This window comes from Pseudopodoces humilis, chromosome 18, assembly GCF_049639895.1.
Source record: "Pseudopodoces humilis isolate 2021_Gansu_Grassland_sample_001 chromosome 18, ASM4963989v1, whole genome shotgun sequence".
Classification (NCBI taxonomy): domain Eukaryota; kingdom Metazoa; phylum Chordata; class Aves; order Passeriformes; family Paridae; genus Pseudopodoces; species Pseudopodoces humilis.
This window is the reverse complement of record NC_142217.1, coordinates 12,989,334-13,004,133: the sequence shown is the minus strand read 5'-3', so window position 1 is coordinate 13,004,133 and position 14,800 is coordinate 12,989,334. Positions and strand designations below refer to the sequence as shown.

At 47.6% G+C, this 14,800-nt stretch overlaps 1 protein-coding gene across 3 annotated transcripts in view; it reads left to right on the top strand.

Moving 5' to 3' along the window:
- INTS1 (integrator complex subunit 1) overlaps nucleotides 1-6,118 on the top strand; it is a 28,047-nt gene extending 21,929 nt beyond the window's left edge. For 2 of the 3 annotated variants that reach the window (XM_014252412.2, XM_088064009.1), the window contains exons 38-47: nucleotides 341-464; nucleotides 942-1,075; nucleotides 1,445-1,637; nucleotides 1,906-2,033; nucleotides 2,481-2,593; nucleotides 3,156-3,269; nucleotides 4,100-4,170; nucleotides 4,663-4,754; nucleotides 4,827-4,936; nucleotides 5,335-6,117. In XM_014252412.2, the coding sequence (XP_014107887.2) occupies nucleotides 341-464; nucleotides 942-1,075; nucleotides 1,445-1,637; nucleotides 1,906-2,033; nucleotides 2,481-2,593; nucleotides 3,156-3,269; nucleotides 4,100-4,170; nucleotides 4,663-4,754; nucleotides 4,827-4,936; nucleotides 5,335-5,450 (1,195 nt within the window). In that variant the 3' untranslated portion in view covers nucleotides 5,451-6,117. Of the gene's footprint in view, nucleotides 1-340; nucleotides 465-941; nucleotides 1,076-1,444; nucleotides 1,638-1,905; nucleotides 2,034-2,480; nucleotides 2,594-3,155; nucleotides 3,270-4,099; nucleotides 4,171-4,662; nucleotides 4,755-4,826; nucleotides 4,937-5,334 lie in introns of all 3 variants that reach the window. The other variant, XM_088064010.1, reaches the window with a different exon arrangement.
- The last annotated feature ends 8,682 nt before the right edge of the window (nucleotides 6,119-14,800 follow it).

Here is a 14,800-nt window from a genome sequence, read left to right as displayed (position 1 = left end):
TTGGGATGGGGATGACTGTGAGTACCATATGCTGGAACTCTGCACTGGAGATGTAAGCAGAGCTTTCTTGTCCTATGCCCGTTGGAACTGCTGTTTTCTAACTCCAAATGGCCTTGTGATGGATCCCCATAGACTGTGGATGGATGTAGAAGGTGAATAATTTGAGTTGTTCAAAAGAAGCAAAGACTTAAAAAGCACTGTTTGAGATTAGTGATGTCTGTGTTTTCACATGATCTGTTTGCCACATGCAGGAAGGCTGTTACTAATCTGGTGGGTCTGGCATGTTTGCTGGTTGAACTAATGTAGTAGCCAGTGGCTGACCTCTCCCTTTTTCCTTTAGCTCTGTGGGGAAATGCTGCCAGGACCTTCTGCTGCAGATATACCTGCAACTACCTGAGCTCCTTGTGCCTATGCCTGAGATGCTTCTTACCAGTGAAGGAGCCAGAGACAGCAGCACTTGCAAGGTAAAGGTAGAGTCATAGGAAAGCCCCTTTCCAGTTGTATATGCAGAATGGATGCTACCTTAATGCTCAGTTTAGATGGTGAGGACTGGCAAAAGCTTCCTGGGTGACTTTGGTTTCTTTATTTTGCTTTTCTGTTACCCCATCCCTGCCTGCACTCTCCAGGAGCAGAGTTTCGGTGTGGTTTATTTTGCAGTGTCCTTCTGTAAAATAATATAAGCTCCACAAGCTTCTGTGTGCCAAAGGCTTCTGTAAGGCACAAGTGTGCAGGCATCTGATCCTGCTTTGATGTCTGTAGGGACTGTGGACTTCAGATCCCATGCCAGCTGGAACACTGCATCGACTCACAGATTCTACCTGAAAATAATTTCTGTTAACCCCCCTGTGTAGCTGGAAAGGAATTGGGAAACACTGCTGGAGAGCCAGGGGCTGGTTTGTACATTAAACTTCTTAACAGTTTGCTCATTATTTTTCTTGCAGCTTGATGCCCTGGTTCACAGATTCATTAACCTCCTCGCAGACACCAGCGACTCTAAGTCATCTGAAAGCCGCGTGTGGGATGCCAATATGGCCTGCAGGAAGTTGGCTGTGGCTCATCCCATCCTCCTCCTTAGGTACCTCTCTCTCCCTGTGTGTGGCTGGGGCTTATTGAAAAGCATCCACCCTTGTCCTAGAAAGGGAACAAACTTGCAACAATCACAACAGTGGTGAGAGAATTCACCTTCATGTACAGAAGTCAAGAGGAAAAAGCAGCAAAGTTACAGCTTTTACAATGAGGCAAGACCTTGTGTCTGTCAAGAAATCATCTTGGAATTGGAGACTAGGGAACAGAATGTGGGTGGGAAATGGGGCTTGCTGAGTCTATTGATATAGGGATCAAGACCAGAACTCTGAGAGAGTAAGGGATTTTGCCTTCCAGGACTGAGGTAACATGTAACTTTCTTGAAAGATCTAGGCCTAGATTTTCTTGTTTGGTGTTCCAGGCACTTGCCAATGATTGCAGCACTGCTGCACGGCCGTGTTCACCTCAATTTCCAGGAGTTCAGGCAGCAGAACCACTTGACCTTCTTTATCCACGTCCTGGGGATCCTGGAGCTGCTCCAGCCGCAGGTCTTCCAGAATGAGCACCAGGTGGCACTCTGGGACTGTCTCCTGTCCTTCATCCGTCTGCTGCTGGTAGGAAAATCCCTGCTTCCCTACTTGTGCAGGCTGCTGGCCACTAGATGGGGAAGCTCGTGTAACACAGGGCCAACCTTGGTGCTTCTCATTTGAAGGGAAAGCCTTCCTAAATGTCTAAGAACAAAAAAGTGCATTAAGTACCTTGGAGAGCTTGAAGAGGAGGCAGGAGATCAAGAAACTGCTTCCTGGTACCCAGTGGTGCAGGATGGGACAGTATATTGCTGGGTTTATTTGGTTAACTCTCACCTTCTTGATCCTTTCCCAGAACTACAGAAAATCCTCACGGCACCTGGCTGCCTTCATCAGCAAGTTTGTTCAGTTTATCCACAAGTACATCACGTGCAATGCCCAGGCAGCTGTCTCCTTCTTGCAGAAGCACTCGGATCCACTCCAGTAAGCTTCCTTATACCTCTTAGCCCATGTACAGTCAGATTGCCAGGAGCTATTCAGAGAGAAGGCAGCAAGAGGATGTGACAGAGTAGCTGCTAATATGGCACTTTTTCACCCTTGGCTCCCTTAAGTCTCCATTGAAATGAGCAGCATATCTGTTCTTTATAGGTGAAAACTGAGCCCAAGGAAGTCACATAATGACTTTAACTCACATGATGGCCTAAATGTTATATTGAGATATTTCCAGAGAGGCAGCTGGAGAGTCTTTCCCCAGAGCAGTAGCTGCAGGGTCTTACCTACAGATACATGGGGAAAATGCATTTGAGTTCCAGTTATGAAGAAAGGAAATATTTTGTTTCTGCTTCTGAGAAGCTCTTTGTTTCAGTGCACATATCTGTGCTCATGCCCTTGTTGCTATTGAAAGCCAAACACACCACCTCTTTTTCCCAGTGACCTGTCATCAGACAACAGTGACCTAGCAATGCTGAAATCCCTCCTGGCTGGGCTGAGTCTGCCTAGTAAGAGTGGCATCTTGGACAGGGGCTCTGATGAAGAGAAGGATGGTGAGTCTGGGTGGAAGAAGAGTTGTTCCAGCTGGTGAACCTGCAGTCTGTGTTGGAGAATAGGTGTTTTTGTGGGGTGTATACTGTGCTTGTTCTTGTAACAGCTGAATATGTTTAGAGTGGAAATTGCACTTGTATGCTCAGCAATTGGGAACCAGTATCTGGGATGGGTTAATTTGTTTTCCTGCCAGTGGTATCCCTACTGGAGCAGAAGAACAGCCCTTAACAAGGGTGGGTTTCCTGGTCGTGGATTTTGCCCTTTTAATCCACATTTAAGGACTGACCTGTTGGGGGGACTCAAAGGGTACATCCATTCTTCCACTGTTTACAGCTTGCACAGTTTGCATGGGAGAATTATTCAGTATTAAAAGAGCTTGTGGAGCTTCCTCCTCAGTGTCAGCTGAGAGGGTTACAGGAGGTGCAGTGAGATTAGAGGCAGTGTGAGAGCCAGGAATTGTACCACAGCATTGCTGGTAGCTCATGATACACCAGTGCACTGGTAGGGAATACTGGCCAGTCCACAGGCTGTCAGGAGTGCCCTGCTCTCTCTCTCTCCCCCCAGATGAAGCAGCTGCTGGCTCTCTCCCCCTGGTCAGTGTGTCCCTCTTCACTCCCCTCACGCCAGCTGAAATGGCCCCGTATATGAAGAGGCTCTCCAGAGGCCAAACAGTGGAGGGTGAGTGAGGACCTGCAGAGCTGTGCAAAGACACAGGGCAAATGCAGACATTTGTCAACCTTTTTACTTATCTGTCAGCAGCAGCCTGGTTTCCTGTTTCAATCTTGTGTTTGGAAGTCACCAGCAGTTAGGATGTTGTTCCATTTTTGGATTAACTCATCCATAACTTCCTGTGATTCTGTGACAGAGGCTTCCTATGATTCCATTACCACTTAGCTCAGCAGTACTTCAATGGCCTCTACTTTGAGGCTCTTCAAGGATCTTTAAGTATTTTGGGAGATAGTATGAGTAAATCAAGGAGAGCTGCAGTTCGAGCCAGGTCTGAAGTGCTGATAGGAATGAAATACCAAACTGATGAGAAGCAGGATTTGTTAGAAATTCCCAAATGGCCTTCATGGAAGAAAACCATGTTAACCTGGCATATGGGAACAATAATCTTCTCCAAAGGTCTTCTGAAATTACAGGTGTTCTGTGTTCAAACCTAAGTTGTGACAGTTTTCCTTCCAAGATGTAGAATAGGACAAAAAAAATCCTGCCTGTACCCTGTTTTTTTAAGAGACACTGTGAAGGTATTTAGTTACAGAAGAAGGTGCTCTGGAACTGAAACCTCTCACCCTATTGCATTCCTTCCTCTGTCTGGGCAGGTTGGTTGTGTTGATATGGCACATCCCTGCTCTTCTCCTTTTTGAAGAGCTGCCTTTATTACACTGCCTCTCTGTGCAAGTGGGAAAACTTGATGGCTTGGGAGATTGGTTTTGTGGGGAAAAAGAAAAGATTCTCTGTTGGATCAGTGAATTTCAGTCACCTTTTCAACCTGTGTCTTCTCCCAGACATCCTGGAGGTGCTGACAGACATTGATGAGATGTCCAGACGGAGGCCAGAAATTCTTGCCTTTTTTGCTGTGAGTATTGGCGTCTCAAGCTTCCACTGGAAGGAAGAGATTCTTTTCATCAGTCTGTTGCACAGCCAGCTTAAGCACTACCCTCCTTCTGCCTTTTGGATGGTTGTTGCAGCACATTAGGAGAAAAATGTCTCTGGGTAGACAGTGTTTCCCTCCACTGCATACTGGTTCAACCATCATCTGCTTTATGTCAGAGGACAAATTAAACCTCTGTCCTCTTCCCAGGGCAAGGGGAGAACAGAACAGACCAGCTCTGTTGAATGAGCTGGAAACTAGGGAAAACTCAGCTGTCCCACATGAAACAAGATTTCAGAAGGGTACTTTAAAGTAATCAAAACCAGGATAATCTGTCTTACAGAGAGGGATTTCTGGGGTCAGCCAGTACCTGCTGGATTTATGTTGGGCTGGATTGGTGTAGAGGGGGAGTAATGCCAGTCTGAGGAGTTTGTGCTCCCTGAATGGCCCTGTGAACCACATTTGTCCATCTTTCAGACCAACCTACAGAAGCTGATGAGTTCATCAGAGGATTCCTGCCGAAACCTGGCCTTCAGCCTGGCTTTGCGCTCCATCCAGAACAACCCCAGGTGAGCACCACTGGAACTGAGGCTGTGCTGGCTGATCTGGACTGTACTGACACTGTCATGTTTCACTCCCAGCATTGCTGCAGATTTCCTGCCCACCTACATGTACTGCCTCGGCAGCCGAGACTTCGAGGTGGTGCAGACAGCACTGAGGAACCTGCCTGAATACACCCTCCTTTGCCAAGGTAGGTGGAGATCAGCCACCTCTGGGCATGGTTGGCCTCAAAAGGGTCAGAGCTGGGGTCCTGTGCTGGGAACAGCTCCCCTGGGAAGTTGCCATGGATTGCTGTTGTTTGAACCAGGCCATTAATACCAAGTAGCTTTGGGCTGAGCTTTACAGGGGGAATTTGTCATAGAGACAAGGGTGGTTTCTTTGAAGTAGATTTACTCACGGTTTTCTCTGATTTGTGACTTCTCACATGATCACAAACCCACAGAGCTGTTAGATGGGGGATTGTGGCAAGTTCTTATGGAAGGAGAGATTTCTTGTGCAGCTGCAAATGCTCACCCAGTGGTTGTTGGTGGATTGCTCTTGCATGTGGAGCCCTCGGGCCAGTCCTCACTCTGCCTTTCCCTTTCCCAGAGCACGCAGCAGTGTTGCTGCACAGGGCCTTCCTGGTGGGCATGTACGGCCAGATCGACACCAGCTCTCAGATCTCAGAGGCCTTGAAGATTCTGCACATGGAGGCCATGATATGAACATATGTTTCTGGGAGTTCCACTTCCAGAGGAGTTAATTTAATGGATTCATCAGCTGCATTACAGCCCTGTAAGAAGAACAGTGTATTGCAACCCATGTGCTGGAGGATCAAAGAGGTGATGTGGCAGGCCAGACTGTGCTGGAAAAGAAGAAGGTGCTGACTGAAGATCAGAAAGGGGCAAGGATCGATCTGGCTGGCTAAGATGCCATTATTGTGGGAGAAAAATCTCCTGAACATTGTGCCAAACAGGGACCACTTCCTTCATGGGGTCTTGGGACAGTGGCTGTCAGTTTGTTGTTTGGGGCTTTTTGTGTCTCCAAGAAGGCAGAGGTGCTGGGAGAGCAGAAGGGAGTGAGTGATGGCCCTTGCACTTGAAGTGTCTGCACTCACTGTTATGGAGAGAACATGCAGATTTGTGCAGGGGGAGAGATAATTTTGGTTTCTGGGGGTGGGTGGTTTTTTTTATTTTATAATTAAAATTATCTTTGTTTCCATTGTGCCTTTCTCTGCTCCCTTGGGCATAGTTTGACATCATTCTCCCCCTGTTCTTCAGTCTCTTGTTATTCTAGACAAAGCATCTCTGGAAGACCTGTCTCCATGGCCAAGTGCTCACAGAGCTGTCTTGGCCTTTTACAGGATATGCAAGAAACTGAGCAGATTTGGAAGGGTCAGTGGGGTACCATGGATGAGTTGGGTCAGCACCAGCTGCTGACCTTTAAGAGGTTCCTTGGAAAATTTTTGTTTAAAAACAAATAAAACAAACCTCTTGATACATCTGCAACCATTCCAGCAGCTGGCCACTGTCAGAGTGGAGGCTTTGAACAAGCAGCTGGGATCTGCCAGTTCCTCCTAGTGACTCTTCTGACCACTGCTCTCTGGTGCTTGCCTGCTGATAGGGGTGATGGTTTATTTGCCAGCTGTCATTTGAGGACAGGAAATCTTCCTTTCCCCTGCTCCAGAGAAATTAACTGCTCCATGTGCTTGTTCTCCAGCTTCACTTAATTTTAATCACCAGTTTGTTCTCAATAACCATTTGTCTCTATTCCTCTGGTACTCCACTTGTTAGTAGAGAAACACTGTACTACAGTAAAGACAAATATCCTGGAGGAATTTTATCTATATCTCCTTGCTGATGGCAGGGACAGTTGTGACCTCATAGGTGGCTGGGTGGGGAAATACTGTCTGTGCTTGCACATGAGGAATACCACAGCTGAGCACTTTAGCTAGTGTGTCAAAATAGGAATGAATTTCCAGCTTTCTTTGTAGAGAAATGGAGAAGAAAAGGAGAACTGAACCTCCCATCAACTCTAAGTAGCCTTGTCTTTAAACAGAGATTAGAGCCATCAGTTATGGATACAACACGCTCTTTTCCTCAGCAGCATCTGCTTTGCATCCAGAGCCACTACTGTGGCAATTAGCTCCATATAAATTATGTGGAGGAACAGCTGAAGGAGATCAAGTCAGTGGAATGGGTTTCCTGAGGGGCTCAGTGACAGCAGGATTAACACCTGTCCAAGGGGAGCCAGTAATCTCACTGGGAACCCTTACCTTAGTCCCTTATCACACATCATTAAGGCACTGCTCAGTTTGTCAGAGCAGGGAGGTAGTTCTGTTGGTGCTGCTGTGGGCCTGGAGCAGCTGGGAACTTGTGGGACTTCCTGGAAAAGGGCTTTTAAGGACTTTGAGTCAAGGAGCAAGGAAGATGTCTCAAGACTGTTATTGTGCAAAGACAGTGAGTCAAACACGATAGCTGTGCTTCGGTGAAGATCCTCCGCAGCTGGGGCTTTCCAGAAATTCCACTCTGGGGCTGCAGCTACAAACATTTACAGGCAAAACCAAACAATGTGGTTGGTACCAAATTGTCCTGTGTCTGCTTTGCAATGCCTGTGGTGAGCAGACCTGCTCCAGGATGCCTGGGTCACAGGAGCAGGGCACGCTTGGATGTTGGCAGAACTACTTCATGACCCCTCAGTCCAGAACAGACAGGCTTTGCAGGGCTGTGTGGAAAGAGATGTGTCTGGGAAGCTGGAAGGAGCATCTCTTTAGCAGCAGCAGCAGCAGCAATCACCTTTTGGGAGATCAGGAAATGAAGTCAAATGGAGATGATGTGGGTGGAAGTTACTCTGCAGAACTGAGACTTCCATAGATCTCCCAGTACAAAAATCATCATCTGTGATTTGTTGATCTCTCCTTTTTGCTGTGTTGAAGGTTCCCACAATGCATTTTCTCTGCTGCCATCCTCTGCTTGGACCCAGTGGAGCTAAGCAGGCTGCCTTGGCTTGAAGCACATCATCAAAACCAGATCAGTGCTGAAAACAGGGCTGTCAGAGGGTGCCTGGCTGTGTGGAGACAGCTCAGGGCAGGAGCCCATCCCTGCTGTCAGGGAAGGCAGCCGTGACAGCTCTCAAAAGGTTGGTGACAGTGGTATGATGCCCTGACACTTGCCTGCCTGTAATCTGTGCTCTGTAACTTCCATCTCTGCCTGGCTGAGCACCTCCTCTCCTCCCACCCTGGCTCAGCTGACAGTGTCACCCTTCACAGCTCTCCCAGGCTCCTCCTGGGGCTGGGGCCATCTTCTGTGTCCTCAGGAGCTTGTGCCTTGATCAGAGGAGGAGTGGTGAGGGGGTTTGCAGGGTCTGTCCTGGCCATGCCCATGGGACCAGTGCAAGTCACTGCTTCCATCTGCCTCACAGGCAGTGCATCCCAAACTGGTGCAAAATGCTTGTTTGGATCCTTTCTACCCAGAGCTTTCTAAAGAGCACTGGGCTGCCAGAGCTGGTGTCTGGGGCTGGGGAATGTATTTAACACTGGCTCATGGGGAGGCTTTTTGTCTTCTCAGATACACTGGGAATCCCTTGCCAGCTGTAGGGGGAGGCATGATGGGGAAGAGAAAGCTGCCCAGAGGTTTGTTTCTCATCCTGTGGCTGCACCCAGCTCAGGCAAGGTTGGCTCTTGTCCAGCATACACATGATGGACCATCACTGCTTGGCTGGGCACAAATGGACATCTCTAACTGGGCCATACCACACATCTGCCAGGCCCTGTGTGGCTGGAATTGTGGCCCCTCACATGTGCCAATGCCCTGGAGGTTTGTGGCTTTTTGACACAGCTCTGGGCAAGGTTGTGCATCCCAGGAACTGTGAGGGGTGTCCTAGAGCAGCGTGTAAATTTGGTCATGAGCAGGGCATGACTAACCAGGGTGGTGCTTGCCTGTTCCTGACTCATTGGCCATTGCCTCTGGGACATGCTTGGCACCGGGGAGCTGGATGAGTCCCAACACTGAGCTCAGAGGAAAATGCCAACCTGCTATGCCAACAGTGGAAGAGCAGGGAAAGGTGTGCAGGTAACAGCCACCAACTGGGACTTCATGGCTAAAGTCTGATGTTGTGCCAGCTGTGGGAAATGAAAAAGGGTAAAGAGAAGCCACACCTTGCAAGGAGCAGCAGGCAAGAAGTCTTGTGCAAAATAAAAAAGAAGAGGCAAACTCTGTCTCCATTAGCTCGTGTCTGTGAGTGGAGTCTATTCCCAGGACTGCTCCCTGGGGCCCTGCCATCCGCTTCCTCCAGCCAGCCTCATCTGTGACCTGCAGCAGTGACAACTGCAACCCTGGCTCTGCCTGCCCTCAATTAACTTCTTCTGGCCATACCACACTTCAGGACAGTACAGTTCACACTTAACTTGAGGACTTGTTTGCTAAAAGCTGAAAATGGTAAGACTTTTGTTAGCTTTAGGAGTGTCAAAGTGAGCCCCATGCCAGCTTAGCAGCCTGGCTGCTAAAGGAATAACATTTGCCTGAGGTGGACTGCTCTCGATGTTGCCTGTCCTTGTATTTAGATAATTTGTCCCTAAAGTAGCAGAATATAGAGCTTGAAACTTCCATAATTTTAAAATCAGAAGACTTCTGTAATGACATATCTGCCTGCCCTGTGCTCCTGGTGGTGTTTTGGTGTCAGCCTGTTTGCCGGAACACCATCTCTAACACAAGAAGATACTGGCAAAAAATGTCAAGACCCCCAGCAACAATTAAAAAATTAATTAAGCTACAGTAGTCCAATCATTGCTGGGTAATTATTAAGCTGTAAGAATTGCTAATTGTCTTATTAGCATTAAGCAATTATGCAAATAATGGAAAATATACCATAAGAGTAATAACATTACCTCCCTTTCTCTCTTTTTTTTTTTTTTTTTTTTTTAAACCAATAATGATATTAAAGTGATATATATGGTTTTATTGTATCTTTGGAGAGGAGTGAGACCTCTAAGGGTACTCAACCCTTTGGGGCATCCTAAAACACATCTAACATGAGTTCTCTTGCAGAGTTTGTAGTGCCCCACACCAGGCCATCCCCTGGTTCTGCACCCAAGGCACCAACACAGGGACACAGAGTGCTATGCCAGGACTGGAGAGTCCCAGTTTTGTACTGTCATAGATATCCTAGGGGAGTCCCTGTTCTCCCTCTAGAATAAAGCACATAATGTCTCAGGTTTGGTCTGGGTGAAAACAAAGCAATTTGTAGTTTTTCTGTCAATTCAGTGCAAAAGTGGAAAGTTCTGGCCTTTAGAATTACTCTGTCTCAAGGATTTTATTGCTGTTAAGTTTGTAACCTGAGGTAAGGGCTGGCTTCTTCTCCAGGTGAGGTTCCAGCTGGATTTCAGGGTTCAGAAATAAGCTGAATGATGAGCAAGTGTTTTTTCGCTCCTTGGAACAAGAACAAGGCCTCACAGACCTCACTTATCCTCACTACCAGGAAAAGGAAACTTCACTTACACATGGCTACAGAGGGCCTGGAAAACATGAAGGGCTTTTTCGCTTCAGGACGTTCACGCTGTTAATCACTAACAAATTTTATTGGTTTTACAGGCTTTAAACTCTGCTCTACTGATAAGGCACAGCATTTCAAAGTGCCCAAGCCAGCTCCTTCTCCAGGGTGTGTCCTGCTCCTATGGTGGTGCCTTGATAAACCTGGGATCACTTCACCCACTTGTGTGATCCAAACAGGTTTTGGTGTGCAAAACACACCTTTGCTTCCGCTTTCTGATAATAATGGGGATGTTTGCAGCTCCTGGAGGACCAGAGAGAGTGTTCTGCCATGGCAGTGCAAAGACTGGGGATCACCATCATCTATTTCCCCTCCTTGAAAGACAAGGGGAGATCACCTTATGAAATAAATACCACCTCCAACCCTCTTGGAGAGCTCTTTTCAGTTCCCTGGGACTGGTGACCCACCAGGCTGCAGTTTATGCCCTTTTCATTTTTCCTATCACCTGGTGTGTAGGATGCAGGATGTGAGCAATCTCTTATCTTTGTTGCCTGGAAATAACTTTCTGAAATCACCCTCTAGCCTGTCCCTCATTTCACTGCATTGAGGGACAGAAAAGCCACTTCTGGCTGGTGGGTAGGAGGGACAAGGGACGAGGGAGAGACACTTCTTTCTATTTTGATGTGGTATTGTATTATACCTAGGTGATAAGACACTTGTTGTTCTGATGCTCACTGGTTTTGGCCCTTTGAGATTTTAGGATAATAGGTTTACCATTTATGAGCTTCTCAGGGGGATGTGTTACAGAGAGATTTACCAAAGTGCCTTTTCCTGTAACTTCACATTTCTCTTTCATCTTATTGGAAGAATGGAAGAAGTGGAAATTCTTGTTCAGACTTGAATTTAATAGTAACTTTTTTCTGCTAGTTTTGCAGGTCAAAGTAGTCAGATTCTGAGGGGAGGCAGGTATCATGTGAAGCAGTTCTGCGTGAGTAGCTGTGAAATTGTTGGGGCTTTCTTTTCCCTGTTTGGGGCCTTTCCATCTCTGTGGAGTCAGCCTGGCTGCCTTCTGGGAAGAGAGAGCTGATGAGGCATGTTACTGATGAGGCAAATGGCTTTTCCTTCTTGTTTTAAATCCCTCAATTTAATCCAAGCCATTGGCACTGGGATGTATGAGAGCTCTTGGCTACAACACACACTTCCTATTGTTGGGAGTGAACAGCCCTGCACACAGCCCATGGCAAAATTATGAAGTAGCTCAATTTGATCAGCTGATTTCTCACAATAGTTAAAGATGTGATTCTTTCCTATGATGTTATGCTCTAAGAAAAAAATGCATCACTTGATTCTCAGCTTCATGACCCCCACATTTCCTGATACAAGGAATCGGGCCCTTCCTGCCCTTGAGTCGTCAAGCTGACAAATGTTGGTCAGGGTTTTTGGGCTTTAGGGTGGCCTATTCAGATACTTTTTTTTCTCTAGTTATGGTAAAATCCATTGGTTGCTGCATATGGGAACCAGGATAAATTTAAGAGGTGATGGCAAAGTAATCCCCACTTTGTAGTTGTAGCAAGTGTCAGAAAGCACCGGTTGTCTGGTGCAGTCTGGTATCTGAGAGCTGAAAAGGATTGAGGAAGAGAAAGAAGAATGTCTATAAGTAGAGAAGAATAAATCAGTCCATATCTGTGGATTGCTGTTCCAACAAGCTTCCAAACACACCGGGGAAGGGAGCTAGGGGAGCGGGCACTGTGCTGCAGGACACACTTTGCTCCATGAGCCAGCTGTGCATCACAGGTGGGAAACCTCACCCAGGACTCTGGGAAAAGCTCAGTGAGCGGGGACAAGGTCTGCAAAACAGGATAAGGACCTATAAGGCACCCTCAAAGGAAAAGATGTAGAAAGGAGAGGTACAAGAGTAAGGATTTAAAAGCATCATCCCCTGAGAAACATCCCGGGAGAACAGCAGCTGTGGGTAATAGGCAGCTGCACAGGCAGCTCTGCTCCCTTCCTGCCCCATTCCTCTCTCAGTGTGTGTTAGTTTACCTGTTGGTGCATTAAAGGCTCATCATAGCTGTAAACTCCCACAGAGCTCCCCTTAATCACCAGCTAACACTGCACAAGTCTCTGCTGCCTGTACTTTGGAAAGCCATTATTGGGCTAGCAGTAATACTCTTACTGTATTAGTAAACTCCTTCAGCAATGTCATTTTAATCACCTTAGTGGATAACATGGACCTGATTCTTCTGGTGTACCAAGGGCTGTACCTCCAGACTAACCTTCTCTTGGGATGCACAGCTTGGAGCCAGCAATAGTTTCTTCTTCTGGTATCTGCAAGCCTGGATTTGTGGTACAGCCGTCCCAGTGAAAACCAGGGCGCAGTGCAGGGAGGGACGAGGTGAAACGTGGTGGTCTGTGATACACAGGAAATCACAGCTGCTCTGAACCCAGCCTGGCTTCCCACTCCATGGGTCTGTGTCCCCTGCCACCCAGCCCCAGCTGCCCCTTCCCAAAGCACAAGGTAATGAGAAGGGACTAACTGCACCGACTCATTAAGATGGGTTCGTTAGAAGACAGATTGTCACGTTAAACAAATATATTTTAAAAAAACAAAGTCTCATTCTCTGGGCTGTGCCCCATCTGGGCCATTAAATCTGAAAGGGGTAAGTACAGCTGTGTCAAAGCTGCACTCAGGAGCTGATTTTCAGTGTTTGTGTGATTGGCAACTGGCAACCACTCCATTTCCAAACCTCATTTCCTTCTCCTCATCTCCCAGTGCTGCGCTATGTCGATTGGAAGCGCAGCAGGGGATGCACACTGCTAAACAGAAACTCCACAGACACATTTCCTAAACCCAGCACTTCTTTATTTCTCATCAAGCCCTAAGGTGAGAGTGGGAAGGGCTGCTCATTGTTAGCCAGGCTTTTTGTAAATGATACAATTTTATCAAAGGTGTTGCGGAAATGTGGGACAGCTCATCTTTCAGGGCTCCAGCAAGTGTTTTTTTTGAGGGAAGTGAGTGGTAAAAACCCAACTTTGAGTTAATCCAGCATTTATTTTGATCGGTCCCTTGGTAGTCTGATTAATTTTGAGTGCAGATGTTTCTGCTTTCCATCACAGAATACACCCAGGACCCGGGAGCAGCCTCACAGTGCCGTATTTCCTCCTCACCACACCACTCGTATTACGGTTGTGCAGCAACATATGCTAAGGCCTTATTACAAGGGATTCCTATAAATGGCATAAAGGATTAATAATGTATTTATAACACAACTTTGTTTTAGTATAAAGTGATCTATAAATTTGTAATAAATGTTTTATAATGTTTTTGTAGCCTGTTATAAATGATAAATGGGAGACTATAGATGCCACATCAAATATTCATGCTGCATTGTGTGCATTATTATGCCATTACTGTTCAGGAAACCATTAATAATAAAGTGAATGGAGATGTAAAAGTTGCTGACATGCCCAGCAAGCCATTTATAATGAAATGTATAATCCTTACCATAAAGTAAATACATTGGCCAGTGATTGTTGATGAAATGGAAACACTCTGAATTATTTGTGAGGTATTTATATATTAATGTATATTATCCATATCATGTCACAGAAATGCCGTTAATATATTACATGTATTATTGATTATTTTTACCTAATTTATAGGCAGCTGTTTAAGTGTTACCTTGTCTCTTCTCGTGTTTTGCCAGCTGCATGAGGTCTGGTGAGTTATTTTATGAGATGCTGTGCTGCGGGGCATCTGTTGCGAGCTGGCCATCACAGCGCTGGAGCGAGCCCAGGGGGGTTCAGCCACACTGAGCCCACGCCTCTCTGCGGGTCTTTTCCAGCCTGAATCCATGATTTCATGGCATTGCCCCAGCAGGGACAGACCCCCTGCTCCCGGCTGGCCTCCCGACCCCGCCACAGCGAGACCTCTGGGCAGGTTCTGGGCAGGTTCTGGGCAGGTTCTGGGCAGGCTCTGGGCAGGTTCTGGGCAGGTTCTGGGCAGGCTCTGGGCAGGTTCTGGGCAGGTTCTGGGCAGGTTCTGGGCAGGTTCTGGGCAGGCTCTGGGCAGGCTCTGGGCAGGTTCTGGGCAGGTTCTGGGCAGGCTCTGGGCAGGCTCTGGGCAGGTTCTGGGCAGGTTCTGGGCAGGCTCTGGGCAGGCTCTGGGCAGGTTCTGGGCAGGTTCTGGGCAGGCTCTGGGCAGGTTCTGGGCAGGTTCTGGGCAGCCGAGCTTCCTCCTCCTCCTCCCCGTCCCTTGCCCGGCGGGCTCTCGCTAGGGCTGGCGGCTCCGGACCGCTCACGCTCGGTGTTACTTGGTGATGCTGGGGATGTATCCGCACACCCAGCTCAGCGTTATCCAGCGAACACTTACATTTAGGCGATTTATGGTGCTTTTTACCTTTTCTCCTCCAGAAGGGGAGAAAACATCCTTCCCAGCGACTAAATATGATTCACGCCTGCCCACGTTTTGATGTTTTTGTGTGGGGGCAGAGGAACCTTCCCTTGAGGCGCTGGGGCCGGGGGTGCCGCTCCCCGGGGTGAGCCGGCCCCACAGCCGCGCCTTCTCCGCCGCTTCTCCGCCCTTCGC